General features: G+C 41.6%; 1 protein-coding gene across 1 annotated transcript in view; it reads right to left on the bottom strand.

Moving 5' to 3' along the window:
• ESR2 (estrogen receptor 2) overlaps window positions 1-12,521 on the bottom strand; it is a 39,315-nt gene extending 26,794 nt beyond the window's left edge. The window contains exons 1-3 of the mRNA XM_090035015.1: window positions 12,088-12,521; window positions 5,811-5,986; window positions 1,029-1,145 (exon numbers count right to left, since the gene is read on the bottom strand). Of these exons, the coding sequence (XP_089891141.1) occupies window positions 1,029-1,145; window positions 5,811-5,986; window positions 12,088-12,521 (727 nt within the window). The remainder of the gene's footprint in view (window positions 1-1,028; window positions 1,146-5,810; window positions 5,987-12,087) is intronic.
• Between the last annotated feature and the right edge of the window lie 7,540 nt (window positions 12,522-20,061).

The raw sequence follows: 20,061 nt of genomic DNA, 5'->3' as shown, positions 1-20,061 counted from the left end.
ATGATCGGGGGAGAGAGAAAACTGAGAAACCTTGGCTTATTCAGCTTAGCAACACAAAGGCTGAGAGGGGATCTGATCGTTGCCTATAAATACAGCGGGGAGGGAAAAGAACAATTTCAGCTAAAGGACAGTGCTGGCACAAGAACAAATAGATTCAAATTGGCCATGAATAAATTTAGGTTGAAAATAAGATGAAGGTTTCTAAACAGGGTAGAGAGGCTCTAAATCAGTGTTCCAGCAAGAGAAGGGCTGACCAGAAAAAAAAACTGGCTAGTTTTGAAATCAACCTTGAGAAGTTCATTAATTAATATGGCATGGCTTCCTACTCTAGCAAAGCCCTGGATTCAGTGACCCAGGAGATGCCTTTTAGTTCTGTGGTACTACATGTGCTCTCCTATGCTATTTTTGTTGCCTGAATAGAGAAAATGTAAATAGTGAGTAATCAGCACCATAAAAAGAAATAAGGCAGATTTTCAAGATCAGCATATTGCTGCTGTTCCAAAAGTATCACATCACATTTGACGAAAAGGCTTGTTTCACTTACTCCTAACACCATTAAATTCAACTTTTACCATTCAGTTTAATTTTTTACCTTTTAAATACCATGTCTTAGGGTATGTCTACAGTCACAAGGCGTTCTGTTAAGAAGCAGAGTAAATTAGCCCTGATAGAGCTCTGGGTTGCCACAGCTACCAATACCGAAGCAAACTAGTCTAAAGTTAGCTCAGGTGCCACTCGAGTGCCTGCAGAGTCAGATCCTAAGGACAGCAGGAACACGTGCATCTCAGTCCTGCAGTCGGTAATGTGCAGGTAGGACTACCTTCAGCAGGACTCTACAGGGGCAGCAGCCTTGCTGCATGCTACCTATTGCAGGGTTGGGCCTTCCTGAGTATGTTTCCTTCTCAAAGTGATAAGCAACGACAGCTTACTTTAATTACCTCTCATGCCTGGTCAGGACTTAAATGTACCTTAGAAGGTGAACAAAAAAAAGGCAAGGGGATTCAAAACAAATAAAAAACAAAACTTACCACATTTCATCATTCCCACTTCATAGCATTTCCTCAGGCGACACGCCTGACAGCTTTTGCGCCTGTTCTTATCTATTGTGCATTGATTGGTAGCTGGACAGATATAATCATTGTGTCCTGCAACAAGGTATAAAGAAGAAAGGCTTAAAGCTCTAACAACAATCTCTTGTTATATGAGTTGGACAAACACTTGTTTCAGAGATTGGTGTTTTTAAAATGTCCATGTATCACTAAGATGTACCAAAAAGAGATACCAGTATGTCACATTTTTTTTTAATCTTCAAAACCCCCCGAATATATAGTAATTTAAATCAAGAAGGTCCATGCTTTGGAAAAGTGCCTTCCATCAAGTGCCTTTCATATAAGCATCTACCATGTATAAACACAGCTCTAGATGGAAACGCTTTCTGAAGGGTGGAAGCCCTGAAGTTCCCGACTGGCTTCTGAAAAATGTACTCATTTAAGTTATGCCCGAGTTACAAACATGTGCATGTAATCAAGATTTTGATTCAAGAAATAAGGCAGATTTTCAATATCAGTGCGTTCCAAAAAGTACATTTGACCAAAAGTCTCCTCCCACTTGACCCTAACACCACTGAAGTCAATAGACCCGCTCTTTTGCTGGCACATCACCAATGAAGGCAGGAGAGCCTCACTAGCAAAGAATCTGCTCCAAGAGGTTTTATTTAAGTAAGTCACTGTGGCTGCTCGCAGATGTTAAAAAAACCAAACCAAACTAAATCGTGCTTTACCAGAAGCAGCACATTATTTCAACCTGGCTCTGCAGCGTCTGTAAAGAATAAGCACTTCAGCAGGGTCTTTTGGCACTTTTAGCTAATAGCTGATTCAGCCAGCTATTAGATAAAAGCACCCAAAAAAGCCCCACAAAAGCGCCTGATCTTTACAGACATTGGGTGAGCCAGGTTGATGTAACACGCTGCCTCTTCTGGGCATGTGCGGGGCTCAGCACAGGAACATGCTGAGTTTAAAGTAAAGCACCATTTGTGAGGGGGGATGTTCCCCCCCCCCTTTTTTTTTTTTACATTTGCAAGCACCCTATATTGTTTAAATGCAAATCAAGATAGCTGCTGTTAAGTCTCCTTCTCAGAAATTAGCTGAAGTACAAAACAGTCATATTCATTTGCAGCTCTCTCTCTATTTCCTCTCAGGGCATTTTGCAAAAGGTTATTTTTGTTTGTTTGGAGGGGACTGTTGTTGTTCATTTTGTTTTTCTACACATTATTCCTCCACAATATCTATTTTATTTATAGCTGTAACAAGAGAATTTGTGTTTTCTGGGTTTGTGAGCAAGTATTTCAGGGGTTCTTTTCCCAGAGCCATTGTGACCTTTTCCTTGTAAAATTAAAATATTTTTCAACCTTGAAGTTTTGAACCTACAGTGCTCAGAAAAAGATATGATTACAGTTTGTCCCATTTCCTGCTGGCAGATGGGACTGACAAACAAGTTACTGCCTTATCACTCCCCCCAAGACCAAGGAGTGATGCAGAACTTTTCTGTCATGCAGAAAAGGATTTTAAGCCCCCTGGTTTTAAGCTACTCAGAAGCCTTGGGATAATTCAGTTAACCCTGAGGAACCATTCAAGTTACAGCAGCCCATGCTCCTCTATACAAGGGCACCAAGTGCGCAGAAGCACTCCAGTGCTATTAGCTACAGGTCCATCTCCCAACATATTCAACACCTGCTTCCTTGTCACTGCAGTAGGTGCATCAAAGGGTGCAAGGGATAAAACAGGTATCTTGTTCAAATGTAAAGCATAAGTGAGCACTGCGAGTATCAGATAAACAATTCTGCACAGAAAACAGCAAGACCAAATTTACTCCGTAGGCACATAAAGTTCTCACATTAATTGTTGTAACTTTAATTTTAGCTATTTTCCTCTCTGGACTGATTTGACAACTACTTTTCTACAAAGGTTTACTTAAAAAGCGATGTTTAACATGTTGCATAGGGTACGTGCCTGATCTCCACCACCTTTACCACGTTGTAGGATGTTGTTGGCATTTCTGGGCTTGTAACACGTCTGCTCAGAGAAGATGCATTAAAGTTCCTTTCTGAACAGTACAGTGTAACGAGATATACATGTGCAGTGAGCCTGCTCCGAAGCCCGGTAATTACAGTGCATCGAAGCAGACTCAATTAATCGAGTCTGCTGGAGCCTGGCAATTACGACACTCCAGTGTCACATGTATCAAAGCCCCTTGCTGAAAAATGGCAGCGGGGTGCTTTAACTAAAGTTCATTTGATGAGCTTTAGTTAAAGAACCCCCGCTGCCATTCTTCAGCACAAGCATGCTGATACACATGAAACTCCAGGCGTTTTAGTTAGAGTAGCTCTCAGAGCTGCTCTGATTACCCCCACACACACTCACAAAGCACATGTATAAGCACCCTAAGTTTTGACACATGTTTAGGGCCAAATGAGTCTTCGCTGAGGAATCAGAGAAAAGGAGGACTGAGTTGGAGAATTTTCTATGAGACCCAGCAGTCACAGACAAGTGGGGTATATTTCCTTCCAGCCAGCATGGTTCAAAGTAGAAGTTCTGCCTTCAAAACTTCTAAGTGCTGGAGGTCATAGGCTTTCATACTACTCAGGGTCCTCCATCTGCCAACTTTGGTTTCAACTGAGCCATGTCGTCAGGAACTGAGCATTCAATGCCTTCCCTAGCATCCCCTTTAAGAGAAGCGAAGGCAGCTTCAGGCTGGGTGAACTTTTTGAGAGACTTCTTGGCAGAGATTGCAATGTTGAATTGAGCGCATCCACAATATTAGCCCTCCTCTTTTCTACACACAGGTACTTTGCCATTACCAACGCCTCTCCCTAAGCCTTGAGAATAGTTAGGATTGGCCATCTCTATAGCACCACCATTCTGGATACGGAGTGTAAGAGTGATGTTGTAGCCATTACAGTCCAGAAATTACGTGAGATGTAAGGATTTCTGACGAAGAACGCCTTGCATTTGAGAGCTTGTCTAACCATATGCCAGCTATACCGTTGGTCCAATAAAAGATATCACCCTACAAAATTCTTGCCTTTGGGATATGGAGGAAATTTTCATTCACAGAGAACTTAACTATGCTCAGATCTCTTGAACTCCAGTATGATCTTTCCTGTGAGGAAGCAGCACTGATCCAAGTTAAAGAAAGGCATATTCTTTTTTAATTTGTGTCTATTAAAATAATGGTTATCTTACTCATGGCCAGTACTTTGACTACTTATTTTTTCATAACCTTCCATTTAAATTTAAAGTAAATTGCTTCTCCCTTAAATTTAAATTACAATAATCAATCTGCAACTGTATCTCAGATACAGAAAATAACTGTAATCCCCAAGTACTTTTTGCACCAGCTACAGGCATTTAAGTACACCAAGAAGAATAACCACTGATGGAGTTAATTTGTATTGGCTTTTGCAAAGTTATGGCAGTTTTCAAGTATTAATTTAATTTATTATTTCAATTCAATTTATTATTAAGGATTCTAGCTAAAAGCCTTGCTCCTGAAAACAACATGACAAACATACAACCGTAGTATAAATAAAAAACAAGTTCTCTCTTTAAAACTGGTTAAGCATAAATGGTTTTAGTAAATAATTTCTGATGTTTTAACATCAACACCAACATCAACACCTTGAACATGCCTGGATGCAAGAGTGTAGAATATGTTTTGTGCAGAGAAAATCATTTACTTGTATTTATAGGACCCCCAAGTAAGTCAATTAGGTGTATCAAAGGGTACAATGGACTAAAACAGGTATTGTGTTCAAATATATAAAGCACAGGCAAGCAAAACGAGTATCAGATAAATAACTCTGCACAAAACACATCAAAACCAAAATTTATTCTGTGGGCACATAAGGGTCTCATATTAATTACTGTTACTTTAATGTTAGCTAATTCCCTCTCTGGACTAATTTGGCAACCACTTTTCTACAAAGGTTTACTCAAATGGCAATGTTTAACCTGTTGCATAAGGTATGTGCAAGTAGATTTGTATCACTAAATCCCATCAGCAAATAAGAAAAACAGAGATACTTAGACATTGTTTGAGACCTCTACATACTTCACCCATTTGCAGTGAAGATACGGCCTCCACTAAGGGAGACATTACTGAAGTTGAGATTAAGGGATTCAGGGCCCAAGGCCTCCAAAGAGCATAGGCAACACTAACCATTCCAGTCAAGAGGCTAAGTCAGAAGCCATGGAAATACTGTATTAGATTCACCCAGTGAATTTCAATATTTGAAAATTATTCCCATTTCTGCAGTGACCTCTCTAATACTGGGTTAGAAGGTATATCTTTATTCTGGTGAGAAACAGCTGCAATGTGACTCCACAGAAAAAACTTCAGGATTTTACCTAAATATGGCTGAAATCCTGATTATGCTTTAAATTTTATTTCATATCCTCCCCCAAACCTCTCTCTTTCCTGAATTATGCTCAACTAATGCACCTACTTTTCAGTCCAACTGCATAAAATCCAAGGAACCTGTCATTGCCATTCCTTTATTGCATCTACTCCTAGATTCTATATATTTGGCACCGTCCCCTAAAGGACACTGCCAGCCCTTCCACACTCTGACAGCAACATAAAGGACCAAGGGCAGGGTACTCAAGTCTTGTTATTCTATTATACATAAATGCATTGCTGTATGCAAAGTCAACAGAACAACTCAAGTGGCCATTTTCAATACTACTTATGTAAATAGTCCTATGGAAAAAAAAAAACAACTAAGTAAAGTCTTCAAAAACAGTTTTTCCTACCTTGGATACTTCTTTTAAAGAATGCTTTACATCCTTCACATGACCAAACCCCATAGTGATATCCTGAAGCATAATCACTGCAGACTGCACAGAAGTGTGCATCTCTTTTTGAGACAGAACCATTTGCAACGGGACTTGTGCAATCATTGCTACTTGCTTTTCTCTTTAACGCCTCTCTGAAGGAAGAGAGAAACAGTTATGAAAAGGAGCAAAAATAACTCAGAACGTATTATAGTCTCTCTTTATACTCACTTCATCTTCTTCTCATTATTACTGAGCATGTTTCAATCTGAGAGAGTATGCTAAGAGTTTGCCAGAATCTAGTTAAAATACATATTGTCACTCTAGTATCATCAATACAAGTTGCCTGGCAAATTTTGGACTGTGTGTACTTGTGTGTGTGACTAGAATCGTATTGCTGAGGTGAGTCATGTGAACTCTGGGAAACCGAAATTCTTATGAGCTAGAGAATAGAAACTGAGCTGCAAAGTTTGAACTTTGTGTTTAGGAATTTTTTGTCTAGGGAAATGCTGACATCTCCGGTACCACTATGACTCACATAGTATAAACACTAACTAGAATAGAAAATAGAGGAGTCTGGTCTTTGACTAGATCCTCTAAGTATCTTCAGCACTCTGCTTTAGTCTGCTATTGCTGACTACTGCGAAGGGGCAATTCTAACTGGAATAGTCTCTGGATAAATTAAATACATTTTGAATCCATTCTGTGTTCACACAGCTTTTTTTGTTGGTTTACCCAAGCAGGTCTTTCATAAGAAGTGGAAGTGGCATTTTGAGGCTAACTAGAAAAACCTGTATGGGCGCATCAACACAAGCATGCATGTGCCTCTTGCTGCATCTCAAAGCAGTTTGAGGTGCAGTAAGAGGCTCCAGGAACATTCCCCATACTACATATTTGCAGCGCAGACTCAAAATTTGATACCTGGATATCCAGGTATCAAAAAAAAAAAACCCTGAAGAAAAAAAGTGGGGCAGGCAACCAGTAGCCAGACGGAGGGTCTCTATGGCTGCCCCTTGCTCTAGTGCTGCAGCACACTGCAGCACGTGCAGGGCAAGGAGCACTGCAGGCTGCGGTGACCTAGACCTGGGCTCCATCCCCAGGTAAGTATGGACTGGGGGTGGGGGAGACTGGAGTTGGGGCTGTGTGGGTGCAAAGGACTGGGGGGGAGGACTGTGGGGGAGGGCCTGCTTGGGAAGTGTGGGTCCCCCATCTTCCCCCTGCATGGCCCGCAGCCCTCTCCCCTGCAGCAGCAGCAGCAGCCGCCATTGGGACACTTGGGGCCTTCCTGACACCCCTCCCCGCACAGCACGGCCCCAGCCGCCTGGGACCCACACTATATCCTTATGTGGTGAATGAGAATCTATGCGTGCTGGCCTAATCATGACATTCAGAAAGCAGAACTTCATAAAGATCGAGATGAACTGGACAGCCCTTTTAATCTCACTCTGTTGTTCTGTAGACTTGTATAAGGCTACTGTTCCCAATAGTGTCACACTTTAAAAGAGTCAGAACCGGAAATGAAGGAGAAATGCAAACCCTGATGTTATCTTCTAACAACTGCTTGTGACAGCAAGTGGTCACAATTTTAATTTGAATGCTTTTTTCTTCCTTTTAAAAAGTTTTATTCATAGACACCCTCACAGACATATAATGTGTGTGAAAACTGCAGACCTTTTGGTGTGTTTGGTGACAAACTTACACAGTGTAAAAAAGTCAGGAACATGTCCTCCTCCTGGAGACAGAACAGGAACCAAGTAGGTTTCTCTCTAAGAGCTGTAATGCCACAGAACCATGTATGAAGCTGATTGCCTGATTTCTGTTTTTTAGATCAGTCATCAAAAGTAAGGAAAGGGTCAGAGCTCTCTAGACACTAATAGCCCAATGAGACTAAAGATCCCTATACTATTGCATTTATTTCAACCATTTTTATACAAGAAACATTAAAGTTTCACAAGGAGAAAAAGAAAAATGGTTAAATTCCTATCCTTTGCTTATTCCAGGCAGGAGAAACTGCACAATGTATGTGGCACCTCACATTAGAGCAGGGACTTACTGGCTTAATAGGCGGTGCCGTATTTCCCACTGCTGTGACATTTCCCTTAATAAGATCCTGTTTAAGTTGTTTATAAGACTTTGACACATTAGCTGCATGGGCTGAAATATTATATGCTGGGGGTCCGCCTCAGCAGGTGACTTTTTGGTGGAAATTTCAAACAAAACCATTTACCCATTGCTGAGAACACGGCTATGGAAACATATGCAGATTTAGCCCATGTCAAAACATTTTTGACAAATTTCCTTTGATGATCCAGTACCCCCATTTTTGGAGGAAGGGCTTGACATTGGGCAGGAGCTAGCCATTGTGTCAGTGAGTGGTTTAACTTTTTCCCAGGAAAACCTAAGCAGATTTGACAAACATGGCCTTGGGGAGGGGAAAAAAAAATCAGAGTTCATACAGGCTCAGAAGAGACTTGTTAGCACTCAACAGCTAAACCCCTGGATGGGCTTGTTGACTTCAGAAGAGTCAATTCTGTTCCAGCTTTTACATGAGATCAGCAACAGGTGCCTCCTGGGTCTATCGCTGAGCAAAGGGGCGGTGGGGGGGGTGCGGGGAGGCCCCCCAGCACACTCCCTGGCGGACCCCAAAGTGGACCTGAATTATTTCCGGTCCACTTCTGGGTTCCCTGCCCAGTACGCGGAGGGCCTCCCCACACTCCTGTGGGACGCTCCATCCACCCCAGCATCATAGTGTTCACAACCTGCCTGGTACCTAGGGGTATGTAGAAAAAACATTTGAAGTTGTGTCTATATTCAAAACTTTCCAAATCAATTCGGAGGGCTCCGATTCAATTTAGAAAGATTAAAGGGTCTCTTGATTCGATTCAGATCGGTGATTCAGCCACCGAATTGGGCTGAATCTCCTTCAGATCGAATCAGGGACCAACGCTTTGCACAGCCCTAGTAGCCATTGCTGTTCTTACCTCTCCTTTAAATTGGTACCTGGTGCCCCAGTTGCCCACCACTTCTTATGCTACTCCTCACCTTGTACCACAAATTTTCTGTTCAGAGCATTGTAACCCTATATTTTAACCAAGACTTGAATTAGGAGGAAGGGGGAGACATAAACTTTAGATTCCTTTTGCATAACTTGGCCTGCGTTTTAAAATCTTATTGAAAAAGAATTCAGAACCTGGTCCTGCCCTGTGAAGACAATGGATGTGTAGCCATGACTTGAGTAGGACCAAGAACTATAAGGAACCTTTGTCTTCACTGCACCTGTATTATTTTGTACAAAAAGGTGGTAAGAATAGTCAAGTTTAGCTTTATATTTATGTGCTACACATGTTATGTTTGCTAAAGACTACTGCAAGATAGTAGAATACTATAATAACTTGTTACTAAAGCTTTACAAAAATGCCTTCTGTTATGTGAGGAGCCTACTTACCAAACACAAGGACTTGTAGGTCTCTGCATTTAAGCTACAAACTAAAATGCACTAATTTGACTAATGTTAAGAGATATCACCACCTGGAAAAATGAACTATTTAATTCAGATCATTTCTTTCCCTTCAAGGCTTGAGAAAGTTAACAGAACATATTACCCATAGGGTGATCATTTTGTTTTCTTATCTAAGACACATTTTCAACACAAGTATTTTCATTTATTTTTAAAATATTCCTCGGAATCCCTGCCCAAGGAACTGTCCCTCTGCTTCATCTGCCATTCAATTTAGAAAACTAATGAATTTTCAATATCATAATCTTTGTTTCCATGGAAATAAATTAATATCATGAACACTGTATTAAGGCTTCACCACAGGATAAAGCAGAAGGAGAGGCATGGCTGTGAAAGAAAGTGTTTTGACTGAAATCTAAATAACTACAGTAAGAGAAATTATTCTTCTCACATCCCTGTGGTCTGAAGTTATAATCAATTCCCATTCTTACAGCTGTGCTGTCATATGTGGATAGGACGGAAGTGGGCTATAGCATAAGATTTTCAAACTATTCAACTGTCTCACTCTTAAATATTATGGTGGTCACCTACCAAAAAAAACCAAACCCCAACATTATCCACATCTTCTGATTTCTGTCCCTTTATGATGCAGTAGTGTGGAAAATAATGAGATATTAGAAAATAGTATACATGGAATTTCCTGAAACTATTACTTTTAGGGCATAAGACTATACCACCAGTCACACAGCAATGAATAAAAAGATGCACAGAGATTCTGTCAAGTACCTCCTGGGAGGACAGAAGCCACCGTCCATGGAAAACAAGGATGTCTTCATTCTGGACCAACTTGAAGACCAGACTAGCCTCCTTTCTTAGCTTAGTATGCTGCTGATGGGTTATTTACAAACCAAAAGGCTGCAGCATCCACCTTAAACTTAGTGTTGACCTATATTAACATGCTTTCCCCATAGAACATCAGGTCCTAGCAAATCTACTCTTGGCCCCTTGCAGGCTGTTCATGGCGCTCACACGCAAAACCAGAGGTTGAAGAAAGAATGTAGCTAATAGTAGAACTGGTCTTATGCTCCTGAAATTAAAACACCAAGACTCAATTTTAATCCATGACGTGATACTGTGGCTACAAGGAATGATGCTTGTAAACAGCACACAAAGACCTGCAACCAAACACAATTGTTGGGACACCTTTTTCTGGTGCATCACATTTGTATGTGTCAAATAGCTTTGGTGCACACAGTGCATGTAATAGGGCTGTGCGAAGCTTCGGCCCCCGATTCGATTCGGTCCAATTCGGTGGCCAACTCTCTTAATCAGAATCGAATCAGAGGACCCTTGAATCTCTCCAAATCGAATCGGAACCCTCTGAATTGATTCGGAGAGATTGGGAAAGATTCGCTGATTCAGACATAGGCACAGCTTTACATGTTATTTCTACATACCTCTAGGTAGCAGGTAGCTCATGAATGCTGTGATGCTGGGGGGCATGGAGCATCCCACAAGAGTGCAGAGGGCTCCCCAGCGCACTCAGCAGTAGAGCTGGAAGTAGAACAGATGTACTTCCAATCCACTTCTGGGTTTGCCAGGCAGTGTGCTGGGAGGCCCCCCCCTTCCCCCAGCTTGGCAACTGATGCCTCCTGGGTCTGAGGGGAGCACCCAGGGTCCCTCCATGGCACGGGGGTGCGGGGGGCCTGCGTGCTCCCCGGCGGACCCAGACATGGACCAGAAGTACTTCCTGTCCACTTCTGGGTTCGCTGCCGAGCACATGGAGGGTCCCCCCACACTCCTGTGGAACACTCCATGCACCCCAGCATCACAGCATTCACAAGCCATGCTGGTACCTCAAGGTATGCAGAAAAAAAACATTTAAGGCTGTGTCTATGTCTGAGTCACTCATTCTCTGAATCAGCATCGACTCTTCAGATTTAGCTGAATTGAATCGGGGACAGTGAGCTGAATCAATAAATCGAATCACTGTTCCTGATTCAGGCCAAATCTGAATCCTAATTGAACAGGATTCACACCCCCCTGGTTTGTAACTGCATGAACTGACATTTGTGTAGACACTCATTTACACATGTGATGAAAGAGTTTGTGCAGGTCATAGATATTTTTACAGTTATACTAATGTTCTCATAGCTGAAAATGTTTCCTAATCTATTACAGAAATCTCAATCACAACATTAATTGAGGCTGGATACTGTCTCCAAAAGACTTTCATCTGACTTTGTGAAGTCTTAGTCAGTCCTGTTACCTAATACCCAGTCCTGAATAATAATAGAGAGAGAGTCAACAAGCTATTTCAAAAACCTGGTTGCTTTGGACATTGGTCAAGTAGTTGCACCATGGTTAGGATTCGTGGAATACTTTCTTCATGCTTAGAATTCAGCAGGAGAAATACTGCCCATAAAGTGGAATTAAAACCACCACCAGAAAGGTGCTTCTACCTGTCCTTCAGAAACTTTGTTGCAATTTTCTTAAGGTTTCTCACACCCTGAAAATCTTCCTTTAATACACAAAGCGTGACTACACAGCCTGGCTTTTTGAATGATTTAATTCTTGAATTTAAGGCATACATCAAGTAAAGAATTCTACACACCAGCAGCTTTGGATGTTATTTCTAAGCCAATCCATCCGAAAAAAGTAAGAAACTTTGGAAAGTATGTGTAGAAAGCAATACTGGTTTCAGGTTTATTTTCTCATAGATCAAATATATGAACAGCAAAGAAAAATAGCCTAGAGAATAGTTTACAATAAAGATTTAACAAAGATAAAAACATTTACCTGCTCGTAGGCAGCATATGTTCCACTGGCCTTGCTTCACACCACGGGCTCTTGGGTTGCTCTGCATACAGAAGTGATGACTGGCAATGTAATGTCAAAGGCGAGATATGGCCAGAAGCAGACCACAGCATACTTGGACTCGTTGTTTGCCTTACAGGTGCACTTTCTGAATCACTGAAATTGCTAGGAATATTGTAATTCATCACAGTAGGACTATAGAAGGCCATTGCAGAATATTCGTGTCTGTTTTCCATATAAGATGAAGGAATGTAAACTGGACTGTGTTCAACTGTCAAAGCAGACTGACTGCAGCTATAAGGGACTGGAGAGCTGATGCCAGATGGTGAGCTCTTAATTTCTGTTTTACTACATCCGATGTCCTGGATTGGCAGTAATTGAGAAAATTCCTTGTGAGAAGGTGCACACAGGGACATTTTGATGCAAGACAGAAGCAGAATATGTGTTGTTCAAATATTCATCTTAGGATCTTAAGCTATAAAAATAAAAATAATAAAGTTATGTTTAATTTGGTTTTTAAACCAAAGAAAATGTGTGTGTACAAATTCATGTCGCCTGACATTTTTCTGCAGTGGAATAAAAATGCATTAAAACATTAAAAACTATAGCAACCCTAATAGTGCGAAATAATTAATATACATATAGTTAAACCATTATTTATTCTCCAGTTTGCTTTCTAAATCCACTCTAAAATGTATCTTACTTATGTAAGAAATTATGTAAATTTCCCTCCTTAGTCTTATCCTTCCTGGTCTGGGACCAGGATAGTTATCAAACCACTCAGAGCTCTGGGATGGAGATCAAGGCCAACAGCTTGTATCCACTAGCATAAAGGCAGGAGTATCTTAGAGTCTGGCCTGAAACGGTTGACTACATTCTCTCAAGAACTAGATCTCACCACCGCCCACTCCAAACTCAAGGTAGATTCCCTCTTCACCATGCAATCTCCAACACGTAGCAACATGTACATCTATAACCAAACACATATACAACCAAAGACCTCCTACCTAAACAAGACACTCCACAACAGGAATTTCTCCCATAGGAAGGGACAAGAGATTATGCATGTGACAGATGCTAGTCTTGATATTTACTATACAGCTGTAAGGTGCTCAGATACTACAACAATGAGTGCAGCCTAACTGCCCATACGAAGTAGGAGGTAGAATAGTCAAATCCTAATACCCTATATTGTCAGTGACCATATAAATTGCCTTAACTAAATTGCTGCACCTAGGAGAAACTCCTAGAACCAGGTTATTCATTACTGAGCATAACTTCTACATCCAAATGTCAAAATAATCTCTAGTGAGGAAATCTAGAATTCTAGACCTGAGAATTTAATTCAGAGTAGTAGAGGTACCTCTTTAATGCATCAAAGGTCCAAAGGAAAATTGAGTTCATGAGACTCTCATGGACCCAGAGGGATAGCTTTCCAGTGTCTGCTCCCACTGTGCAAAAATTAAGTTTATTTCCTACATATGGGGACTTTTTATCATCTTGCACTTTCCCTGAGCCTGATGAAGGGCACATGAGCCCAAAAGCTTGCAGAAAAAAGCGTTTTTTTTGCAATTTCTCAGTTGGTTTAATAAAAGGTATAATTTTGGAACCAAAAGTTCTACATTTTTGCATTTCAGAGGTCCAGACACATTTTAGAACTGCTCCTCTTTTAACAGGCATTTCTTAATCTTCATCCTCAACTCCATCCTTCAGCAGAAATCCATTTTCAGAGTCCATTTACTTTTTTACTGGACCATTCAAAGGGTAGTGAAGAAAAGTTATAACTGAAGAAAAGTTGCACCTTCCCATCAGCTCTTTAGAGGACTCCTTTCGCTTCCTAGTGCCATCTCTTTAGCCCAGTATGCCACATGCTTACAGATTCCAGATGTGGCCACATTGTTCCTGAAATGCAAAGATTCAAGCTACCATTCAACTTCTTCAAGGTCACCAGTAAAATCACCAGTACAACTCATCAAGGGCTTTCTTTACCACATTATCTTGGCATCTCAAAAGAACAGCAACTTCTAAACAGTGCCATAGCAGCTAAGTTTGATGCCTGCAGTGGCAGCCCGCCCTCACCCAGCACACAGATCCAGGGGGCACACCCCCCGCCCCATACTTGCCTGGAAGTGTATGCAGTGCTGGGAGCTGTCCTTCCCACATCCCTGCACCCTCCCCAAAATGAGCCACTCATCCCCCTCCCCACTTGCTAAGGCACCACTTCTAAGTCAAGACAACAAAGAGAATCAGGCAGAAGCATCGTCCTTCAGTGCATTTCTCAGCTTTTCCTGATCAATAAATCTACCATGCACAGTTTTAAAGCTTTGCAAGAGGTGGGAAAAGATTGGCTGAAGGACTAGATATTTCTCTACAACTGATACCAAAGAAAATATATTAGCTTTTTGATATCTTCCTGCAGTCATAGGAACATAGAACTGGAGGGAGCATGGGCAAATGTAGGATATAAACATGACACAGTTTTTCTCCAGTTAAAAAGAAACTGGAAACTTTTCTAATACCATAGGGGCCTATCGCAACATTGGTCAGTCTAAGATCTGAGTTATAACTATTGGAAAGTGCACTCATTTGCTAGATAATATATTAAGTTAAAATAAAACAACAACAAACTAGGCAAAATGTAGTCAAAATAGTCAAGTGATATTCTGTCATTAGTCCTGCAGTCACTGCAGTTAAATGTACATCTCATTCACGTTTATGAAACAAAAATCTAGTCTTCTTGAGCCTCTTGACAGTGCCTTCAATACTTCATTGTCAGCCATTTCTACCCCTTAGTATTTCTACACCTGAATTTGCAGAAAAAAGGACAGTGGAACATCAAGCCCATTAAAAAGCAGAGAAGTCGGTTAACACCTGTGGAGTGGAGAGAGATTAGCAGGTTCATGCCTATAATAATGAGCCATGAAGTCAATTGACTCCATCTGCACTTCCCTGCCTGAGCCATTGGTTTTAAAGTTCGGTTAAGCAAAAGTCAAAGCGGGGTGCAACTGCACCACTGCAGCCCCCACTGGATCTACCCCTGCTTTTAAGCACATTTATCCAGTTCCTTCTTAAAAAGTAGTTAGGTTTTTCATTTTCACTATTCTTATTGGAAAGTTAATGGAAAACCTCACAGTTCTAATTGTTAGGAACTTTCTTCTCATTTCCAACCTACACTCTCTCACAACTAGTTTATACGCGTTTAGGGTTTGAGGTTTTGTGTGCCAACTTTGTCCTTTAACTTGTTTATCTTTTACCACCTTTGTGCCTACCTCCCCAGTATAATTTTAGAGAGCAATCAGACCTCCCCTCAGCCTTCATTTTGCCAAGCTAAACAAGTCAGCCTCCTCCACTCTTCTGCAAACCCACCAATAGACATTGGAAGCGTGCCTTAGACTAATGAGCTCCAGACACAGGGACCTTCACCAGGCTGAAGCTCAGATACTTCCAACTGTGGATTACATCAGTTTATTCACCAAGGATCCACACCATGAAACAAGTTAAGTATCTTTCAAAAAGTTCTTTTGCCTCATCAACTATGTTTGGATAGGGAAAATATTGTGCTGGACAATTACGTTTGTCAAAACAATTCCCATCAAGATCAAATTCAAGATGCTAATCAGATATCTCTAAGGGTTAAGAGACACATTTCAGTCAACTTCAGAGCCACGGGAAATGATCCCCATCAGACTTTACAAATCACATAAATATCTTCAAGCTCAGAGCAGGTTAGCTGGCAAATTATTCTACTAATACCAAGAGTGAGAACAATGAAAATGTCAGGGAAAAAAATCTAGCTGGGAGAGGGAGAAAAGGAAATAAACCAGGCACTAGCCAGGAAGCCATGCTATTGTTGAAGTAAAATGCTCTAAATCTCATTGTATTACACCTTCCATGAAATACCAATTTTTTTTTTTATCAGCCCAATGAGCAGGAAGACTTTGTCATTAGGCCTGTGCAAAGTGGATAGTATTTGCTTCGGTTTTGGCTGATTTGGGGGACAGTGATTCGAATCACCGTCCCGAATCGATTTGGCCAAATCTCCGAATCATCCATGCCCATCCCCCACCCACTCTCCCAGCCCGGCAATGGCTGCCCCACCCACCCCAGCTCTGCACGAGCCCCCCCGAAGCCCCAAGGCTCCTGCAGGAGTGGTGAGTCCCAGGGTTTTTCTACTTTTTTTTTCTTAAGTGGCCAGAGCTGCTCCAGGCAGGGCAGCCATGGGGGTGGCTAGGGGAATGGTGAGGCACTGGGGAGCTTGTCCAGAGGCCCCACACAGCATGGGGCAGTGGGAGGCAGCAGGGATCTCCCCCTGCTCAGCAGCACCCCATGAGCACCAGGACTTTTCTTTAAAGGGGCAGGAGCTGGGGCAGGCAGAGCAGCTATGGGGGGTGCTGGGGGGGCAGGGAATGGATGGGGACTGCAGGGGTCCCCCCATGGTCCCCTCCCTCTTCCTCTAGCCTCCCTCCCCCGCCCTCTACTTACTAGCTCCAAGTCTGGCTGCACCCACTGGGGACTGTCCATATCAAAGCTCTTTAAATCTTTTCTGAAGATTTGGAGAGCTTTGAATCAATTTGGATCTTTTACTTGGTCCCCTGATTTGATTCAGATTCAGAGATTCGGCCACCGAATCGGGTCGAATCTCCTCTGAATTGAATCACCACCTGAAGCTTTGCACAGCCCTAATTGTCATTACATGAATTCTAAATGATCTGATGCATCTTCCAAAAGAAAAAAAAGGAAAACAGTAAGTGTCAGGTCTTCTGATTTTGAGAAAAGAGAAGTCAGGGGTCCATAATGGCTGCCCTTCTAATTCTACAGTTGACTTACCAATTCCACACCTTCCCTTCTTTTCTCCTTAGTTTCCCGTCTTGAGGAAAGCAAGAGAAGGAAAAGGCTAGAATGAGTCTTGTTGCTCTAGGATAGCTTTATCACTTTTCTTTTTCAGACCTCCTTATCTGTCCATCTGCTGATTTATAGCTCCACTGCTTTTGAGGTCAGCCTCCCAGAATTCTGCCCTCCTCCATCCAGACCTCTCTGAAGAACGCCTATGACACAAGCTGCTCTTTAGAAATGCTGAAGGTCCCACCACCAACAGGAAATCCCTCAATACATAAATAATTTGTTTGTAAAATGGTAATTTCCTAGCAATACGCAGCAGCAATCCAATCTTGTCATTTTTTTCATTCATTCTCAACTTTTTATTGTCATTAAAGAATTCAGATTTGCCCTTAAGTCTGAAGTAGTGGCAAATGTAGCCCATCACTCACGAGCCCAGAGCTCTTCAGTATTTTTTCAATCAGTTCATAGATTTCTGGAGGACTTAATGTAAATTTTTCTACCAATTAAAAATATTTCACCATCACAAGACTTAAATTTGGTATTTTTGCCTTTTATAAAATTGCATTTTAAGCTGCTTTCATCATACCTACTGTATTATTAGGACCATTGGAATTCTGCCTGTTCCTGTCTCACTCCTGCCTTGCCCCAGTTGCTCCTGCCTAATCCCAGCCTTGCCACAGTCCCTGCTTCTAATGTGTTTGGACCTCCTGGATCTAATCCACCATCCGCCCTGACCATGATACCTCCTTAACCCAAACCTGCCTATGGTAACTCATTAAGTGGCTGCCCATAGCCCAGTCAATCCTGACAATCATTCTTCAAAGAAATCATAATTTTAAAGAGTCATTACCTCTGCAGGATAGGCAAAATTAAAGCTTATAAGTCCATACTTCTATACACCATCTTTCAAGTAAAATAAGGCCACATCCTCATTTACATAATATCAGATGTTCATATATGCAGTTGTTCATATATGTTTAATAATACATTTGTTCAATGTTTAATAACATAGTTCAGTGTTCAGCAATGTATTTTTTGCTAGTTTTTCCAATACCAACTTGTCAGCACATAAAAAGCAAATTCATACCTTGAATGCTAACAGGTTCTTGTTGTACTATGGAAGCCAGATTGCACTAGAATGGCACGTGATGGTAACAAACCCCCCAGACTGTATCAAGGCTCATTCAATTAAAACATAAGCTACCTCAGCAACATTGTCCAGCAGTTTTCCACCAACTAGTATTCATAGAGCAGCCACATGGCTGTCAATTCATCCATTTGCAAATGATTACTCATTCCTGGTAACATCAAAAACCGACACTAAAACAAGGAGTCCAGATCTTCAGCCTATTCAGATAACTCCTACCTCTTGGCATCTGCTCACTAAACACCACACCTGGAAAGAAGGATTCTAAGGAGGAAAGGCAGTTTATTATTTCTTTAGTAAATGTGATCCTTCAAGAGCTGCTGCCCATCTGGATCTCAGAGCCCACTCACTTTCCCTGAGCTTTCAGTCCCATCACCTGGTTTCTGGTCAGTGAAGAAAATGCATGGCAACGAGGGCTGCTCTACCCTTCACATCTTCACACCATAAAGCACAAGGGGGATGCAGAGTACATGCACAGCCTCTAACTAAGCCCTAGGCAACCAGCACATGCCCCCCACAAGTAGGATCAATATACACAGAACAGCTCAAAGAACTATAACTACCAGCCATGAAACCACCTTTGACTTGCAGAAACTTCATAATTAGCTGTTGTTTCCAACAGTGTTACACTGACAGTGGTTTGTCTGCTCCTGCCTAAAAGTAAAGGTCTTGAGCAGAGAGGATGTGAATCATGTCTTAGCATGAAACTGGTTTACCCATTGATAACACTGGCACCATAAAACCAAATGAATTAGAATAACCAGTTTTAAGCCTGGGACAAAGTAGGATAGGTCTGTACCAAATACTAGACTATAGTATTTGGTAGAGAATACCAAATAAGTGTGTAGAAAAATTAGCACAAATTCATTTGTGACCAAGGGCAGGCTATTGTACTACACTCCAGAAGGACCAAGGAAGTTTTGGGTCCTCTGCTAACAAGCCAGGGGGAAGTCCTAACCAAAGATACAAAGAAGATGGAGATACTCAACAGCTACTTTGCCTCTCAGTCTTCACAAAAAAAAATAGCTGCTAGGTACCTAATAGGGAGTATGTAAATAAGGAAGGGGGCAAGAGGGAGGAGATAACAAAAGAGATGGTCAGAGAGCTTCGGTTGGGTCTGAATTAAGTCAAGGCAGCAGGGCCAAATGAGCTTCATCCCAAGGTCCTGAAGAAAAAGGAAGAGGAGATTTTGGAGACCTTGGTAATGATCTTCATGAAGTTGTGGGGGTTGTGGGTTCCAGAGGACTGGAAAAGGGCCAATGTAGTGCCCCTCTTCAAAAAAGGCAAGAAGGAGGACCTGGGGAACTACAGACCAGTTAGCCTTACCTCAGTACCTGTGAAGTTACTGGTGTACATGCTAAGGAAGGCCATATACAAGCATCTGGAGAAGGAAAAGCTCATTGCAAACAGCCAGCATGGTTTTATGGAAAACAAATCATGTCAAACCAACCTGATCTCCTGCTTTGACAAAGTAACTACATGGATAGATGAAAGGAATGCTGTGGATATAAAGTATCTGGACTTTGACAAGGTCCTGAATGACCTTCTCATAAACAAATTGTAGAAACATCGGCTGGATAAAACTACTACAATGTGGATAGATAACTGACTCAATAGCCACAAGCAAAGAGTAATTATTAACCTCCTACCATTTTGACATAGATTCATTTCAAATGGAGTCCCAGAGGGGTCTGTTCTGGGCCTGCTGCTGTTCAACATGTTTATTAACGATTTGGATGCTGGCATAGAAAGCTTCTTGAGCAAATTTGCAGATGACACAAAACTGGGAAGGACTGTGAACACAATGGAGGGTACGAGCACAATTCAGAAGGATTGACAGATTGGAAAATTGGGCTAGAGCTAACAGGATGAAGTTCAATGCAGACAAATGCAAGGTGCTGCACCCTGAGGGGAATAATTAAAAACACTAATACAAAATGGGAAACCCCTGGTTGGATGGTAGCTCTGTG

Source organism: Crocodylus siamensis, chromosome 2 (genome assembly GCF_052110815.1).
Source record: "Crocodylus siamensis isolate JL-2025a chromosome 2, ASM5211081v1, whole genome shotgun sequence".
NCBI classification, from domain to species: Eukaryota; Metazoa; Chordata; order Crocodylia; family Crocodylidae; genus Crocodylus; species Crocodylus siamensis.
The sequence above is the reverse complement of the archived record's forward strand: the minus strand, read 5'-3'. Positions and strand labels throughout refer to the sequence as shown.